The sequence below is a fragment of the Nanorana parkeri genome, unplaced genomic scaffold (assembly GCF_000935625.1).
Source record: "Nanorana parkeri isolate BGI_ZX_2015 unplaced genomic scaffold, ASM93562v1 scaffold1361, whole genome shotgun sequence".
Taxonomy (NCBI): domain Eukaryota; kingdom Metazoa; phylum Chordata; class Amphibia; order Anura; family Dicroglossidae; genus Nanorana; species Nanorana parkeri.
Genome location: NW_017307629.1, coordinates 37,573 through 44,058, shown reverse-complemented (window position 1 = coordinate 44,058; position 6,486 = coordinate 37,573). Strand labels below are relative to the sequence as shown.

Genomic DNA, 6,486 nt, shown 5'->3' with positions numbered 1-6,486 from the left:
CAGAAATTGAATAATTCTCCAGTATCGTCATGCAGTTGCGAAAAAAAATATTGTGACACAGACTGGGAGCAACATGCATGCCCCCAGAAGGCATCACTCCTGATAATTATTTGTGTATGGTCAGGCTGTAGCCCCGCTGAACATGGGTGTAATTTCTAGATTTATAGGCTGGATGTACTAACTTCGCATTCTTTAAAAGAATATTCGCAGTCTATAGGCTGGGCTGCAGTCAGGAGCTCAGACATAACAGCTGTGTCAGATTAAAGGGCTGGAATTGTCCCCATAGTTGTGTCCGGGGCTGATATCTATTCCTTGGTTCAGCTCCAGCACTAACCTGCTATGAAATGAGGGTGAGCTGAAACAGCAGGAATGAACTGTCTGGAGTGGAGAACAGCATTTGGCTGGCTGATTAGACTTGCCCAGGGTGGCTTCGCTAATATCAGCAAGAAAAACACATATTTACTGTATTCACCTGTGTCCAAAAGCATAGGCCGTCTCACTAGCCATTGAGGGGTTAATGTAACCCAAAATGCTCCTTCGTCTGACACAAAGCACATATAACTTATACAGCACCGAATACTCGTTTGCTCTTCTAATGGTGTACGTTTGATCACATCATTTTTATTATGGAATGTTTTATAGATTTATGTAGAGAACAGATTATATCACCATAATGAAAATATATTCGTATATATAGGCATGACATTTTTAGAACTATCCGAAACCGATTATTAAGGCTTTGTATTTGTACAGCAAGCTGAACGGTGCTTTACAACCACAAATCATCAAATCAGATTTCGTAATGGGAATTGTATTAACGATATATTACATAAACGAATAATAGAAAGAGAGAGAGAAAGAAAGATACATCATGTCAAATAATAGATAGATATATAGATAGAAAGAAAGAAGACAGAGTGATAGATAGATAGATAGATAGATAGATAGATAGATAGATAGATAGATAGATAGATAGATAGATAACTGACAGAGAGATTATAGAATTCCCCCACAGAGAAATGACTCCTTAGAAAGACAGAACTGTAGCGGGAAAAAAGTAGGTAGACAGCAAGAAGATGGATAAATTACACAATTTTAGATACACGGACATACAGTCAGAAAGATCTATAGACAGATTTAGACAAGTATAGAATAAGACTACAAAATAATAAAAATATGTAAATCAGATATAAATGAGAAACAGATATTACATAGAAAGATAGATTAATAACTGCATAGAAATATATAAATAAATGGCTGATAGAACAAGATATATACATAAATAGAGAAAATGGTAGGTGATAGATAAATAGACAGACATATGAGAGATAATTAAATAGATAAAGAGATAGATAGATAGATAGATAGATAGATAGATACAAACATGCATACATACATACATACAAACATGCATACATACATACATACCAGATAGATAGATAGATAGATACATACATACATACATACATACATACATACATAGCAGATAGATAGAGAGAGATAGAGAGATAGATAGATAGATAGATAGATAGATAGATAGATAGATAGATAGATAGATAGATAGATAGAAGATAGAGAGATAGAAGACAGAGAGATAGATAGATAGCAGATAGATAGAGATATATAGATAGATAGATAGATAGATAGATAGATAGATAGATAGATAGATAGAAGATACATACATCCATACATACTTAGCAGATAGATAGATAGATAGATAGATAGATACATACATACATACATACATACTTAGCAGATAGATAGATAGATAGATAGATAGATAGATAGCAGATAGATAGATAGATAGATAGATAGAGTGATAGATACACACATACATACTTAGTAGATAGATAGATAGATAGATAGATAGATAGATACATACATACATACATACATAGCAGATTGATAGATACATACATACTTAGTAGATAGATAGATAGATAGATAGATAGATAGATAACATTCAGAATGATGAAGAGTTGATAGAACCAGACAGACACTTATTAGAAAATTAGGTATTAGAAAACAGAAAATTAGGTATTAGAAAACATAGACAGACAGACAGATGACTGGTATTCTCCAGCAGCGATGTGCAGAGATGCCATTCTTTATACTCCAGTAATGATATTCGTACAAGACAATAGATGATCTAAACTGCCCTGTTTGTATCGATTCTGCATGTGCTCTCCGCTCTTCATTATCTTTTCAATTTACACTCTGTATCCTCCTCTCCATAGTATCCCAAATCTCCCACGATGCCCCTGGCCCCTCTCCCATAGGACAAGCTATCATCATGAATATATATTTTAGGGAGGTAAGATAATGTCACTTTTTGTAAAATCACGCATCAGTGACAACCTATAACACATCCATCAGTAGCATAGAAACAACACGAACACTATACAACCTGTACAGAATAATAAAGGGATGATGAAAGTCTTGGGCTGTCTAGAACACACTCTAGTGGCAGTTGCCATCCTAGAAAGGTGGAAACATTGGTTCTATTGTATCACTAATGTACAGCTGTGTTCTGTAACGAATATTCTCTTCGTACATGTCACATCACATGAAGTCTAATCTAGGATTGTACAATAAACAAGCAAATACACGAAAACAGAAATAAAATAAACGCCAAATTCTGAGTTTATGAGCAAGGTCGAGCTCATAAACTCAGAATTTGGCGTATTTTGTAATGCAATTCACCAAATGATCTCTATGTAGACCAAATAATAGGCTTGATCTGTCTTCTCTGCCACTCACATTGAATCTTTTTTCATGCAATACACTAAATTATCAGACGCTGAAATCATCTACATTTTTATAGATGGTGGATTTCAGCATTCGTCCCCAGCACACAGAAGAGATGACTTATTAAAGCAATGTAAAGTGCAATGACTGTGACGCAGTTGATTATAGCAACCAATTAAATGCCACCTTTTACAGATCTGACTAGAGGAAATTTATATCCGATCGATCGGTGCCCATTGGTTACAGTACTTAGCACGGTGGTAGCATTTATTAGGTCGTTTCATGTTTATGAGGATGGAAATATAGCCTTTAGATTTAGTGACATCACGCATGTCCATGACGTCAAACGCGAAGCTGAATACGTGAGGATAAGAAAACCTACATTTTGATTCAAAAATATATTTTTTCACCCAAATAGTCTCTTGACTAGAGGTGTAATATGTTAGAGGTGAACAATGCAATGCTTCTCTTCCATCCATAGAAATAAGCCAGGGACAGGTGGGGGCAGGCAGGTGCTGTGGGCATGTGGAGGGGGACTGGTGTGAGGAAACAGGTTACAAGGATCACATGAACAGTAAATGGAATGAGGAATCATGGATAAATATATGACCCTATAACAGAGGGAAGTAGAGCGTGTCCCAGCCAGCTACACCACATACACACACACACACGTTGCAAAATACAATACTGTTGTATATATATTCAATTCATAGTAATCAAAATGATAAGCACAATAAATAAACATAATAATAATAACAACAATTAATTATTAGTATCAATAATAAAAAAACTAATATATATATATATAAAAATACTTAAAAAAATTATATATATATATATATATATTAGGGTGTGTATACATTATGTGTCTAACTAAAGACCAGAGCACAAACTGCCGCCCTGTCAAAGATAATTTATTTATCTGGAATGACATCAGTTTATTATTTATCTCTAGTCATCTTGTGATGCAGAGTCAGATGAGAATAGAAAAAAGCCAAGTAAAGGAAAGTTACATATAAGTCATAGAATAAAAATAATACTGATTCTTGACTCGTGTGTTGTCCCTTTGCTCTCATCTGGCTTCACAATAATCAGGATAATGACTGTCTTCATGCCTCACCGCTTCTGCAGCCCTTGCAGGCTATGAGTGGCTGGCAGCCTTTTCTGTTTCGTGTTCCTCCTCTTTTGTCTCTTGTGATTATGTCATCCAAAGCCCATATATACATATATCTTTTTGTCCCTGGGATCGCATAAACTTCCCAGGCAAAGCTGGGGACTGTTTCCACCAAGCCCCCCACATCTCTGCTTGGGCTCAGTCACCAGCACAATACAATCCCTTAAATGCACATCAATTTCACCCAGAATAGCAGCAATTACCACCAAAATGCAAGATGATTACAGGACCCACTAAAAGCCTGCAAGATGGAAGGCAAATTGCAACCTATTGAAATGCTAATATCGGTACAATTTCCACTAATGAACTTGAAGATGTTTAATTATTTCAGATGTTCTGTACGAGGTGCATAAACACAAGACTCAGATCAGATCAACTTTAACACAAACCATCTTCATCTACAGTTCTAGTACATTTATGTTCAAACCAGGCTAAACAGAAGATCAACCAAAACAAAGTAAACAACAGCAATAAGCCAAATAAAATGTCATACTTGTAGGTCTTAGATTGGTTGGGTTCGTGTCTTGGTTGGCACTAGACGAAGGAGGAGAAGAGGAAGCCATATCTCCTGTGGAAAAGTCCTTTTGTCTGCTAGTTTGGATGAGTTTCCAATATCCTTATTTTCTAGGTGTCCAAGAAGACTGTGGAGGTCCACCTCAAAGTCAGTAGGGATGTATCACCTCAAAGAGAGAAGGAATGCACTTTTTAGATTGGAGGTGTTTAGAACGAGCCCACTTAGACTAGAATGACCTTGGATATCTAAAGTCCTTTTGACAGTGACCTAAATTCAGCCATTTGATGTGGAGAAAATCAGTGTCCCTGGCGCCTAAAGGAAGACTGAGATTGCACTAGGACTGAGAGACCAGCTCAAATGCCAAATGATTGTTTTTGTTTTTTTTTGCATGCTCCTAATCTGTATTCTGGCTGGGTGAGACCAGTTAGTAGACCATGAAGTCTCCTATAAATATGTCAATGGACACTAGATTCTCCCATAACGACTTGTGTCAGACTAATCCCAGATAGCAGAAAATTGGTAAAGCTATCAAGCAAAGAACCTGACAGACAAAGGTTTTGTTTAGTCAAATCATTAACCACTATAACCTTTTATTCTATATATCTACAGGTTATGTTTAGATTTACATGCAGTGCACTACAAACATGTACATTGCCTATCTCATACACCTAATTAATTGAATTACACTCATTAAAGCTTTGAGTTATATTAATCAATACTGTAGTTACATGTAGGCACAAAGCAATTGTTTGCATATATAAACAACGTCAAAGGGATCATCGATTTAAAAGCCACTTGTCATTAGGTTTTAGTAATAATAAATATGATGAATATATATTACTGATGTGAAATTAATAATTTGATTAATGCTTCTTCATTAATTTCTTAATTCGATTAAGAAATTCGTTATTATTACCCCGACTAGATGCAGAGGTCTGAAACAAAAAGACTTAAAAATGATAATCGTAGCCCCAGCCTAGCAGTGATGGAATTGGGAGAGAAAGGAAGAGGTGTAACAGGTTATCTAGGTCTAATCCGATTCAGATAACTGTACTGCCTTGGAAATAAAAAATAAAACTCAACTTTCAGATCTCAATAAGGATGTGTCATTAAAAGGCATAGAATTCATATGAAGCACACACACACTCAGGTGATGCTTACCTAGGATCCGTCTAGATGCAGGTGAATCTGCTGCTGCTAAGAATTTGGGGGGATGCCCCTCTTCTCCTCCACAAATACTTGGCTGGGCTATTTTAAAGCCGGAGAAGCAGTTAATGTCTGTACGCAGGCATGAGTCAGTGCAACACCTCCTCTAGTCCAGTATGGGTGTATCGACCGCATCACTTGCTGTGAGCTATCAGCTTGGCCACTCTCAACATCCAAGTGGCTAACGTGACTTGTAAGAGGGGGAAGCCGGCAGGTGATATGCCTGGGGGGCGTTTATGAGGTCCTGTCACCAAGAAGCACCCTTTAAAAAATTAAAAGAAAAGAAACAAGACAGAATAAGGAATATGACAAGACCCGGGATTGCTAGAAATGTGCACTGGAGCTGAGAGGGTGGAAGTATTTTTTTTTCTATGAGATGCTAATGGGAGGGGGGTGATCCCCTCTCTAGCACTGCATCCCACTTCATTAGGCTCAGTGATGTCGGTCACATTCAATACCATTAACTATTTCTCTGCAGGAGAGCTAACAGGATACATGTGCAAACAAACATCCTATAGTTTCCTATACTAAATAAAAGAGTGCATATAGAACTGAGCTGCCAGTTGCAGTAACCCACTGCAGCCAGGCAAATGCCCCCTTTCATCAGTTTCCAGCCACATCAACTATTCTTTGTGCATTGATTTTACTGATTCAATCTGCACCTTGTAACCCATTCCTGATTTTGTAAAAAATGATATAGATGTGCTATAGGAACATTAGTATTATATTAATCCCTGTCTTAAATAACTATCACTTATGCTTCTTTCCAAAGGTGCAACTCAACAGGTTTGATCCACAGTGGTAAATGGCCTGAAATGATCAGCGTCCTCTCTCCTCTGTACTG

General features: G+C 37.0%; 1 protein-coding gene across 1 annotated transcript in view; it reads right to left on the bottom strand.

The window, feature by feature from the left end:
• GAD1 (glutamate decarboxylase 1) overlaps window positions 1-4,598 on the bottom strand; it is a 65,697-nt gene extending 61,099 nt beyond the window's left edge. Inside the window, exon 1 of the mRNA XM_018569580.1 lies at window positions 4,416-4,598. Coding sequence (XP_018425082.1) covers window positions 4,416-4,485 — 70 coding nt within the window. The 5' untranslated portion in view covers window positions 4,486-4,598. The remainder of the gene's footprint in view (window positions 1-4,415) is intronic.
• Window positions 4,599-6,486: the final 1,888 nt, after the last annotated feature.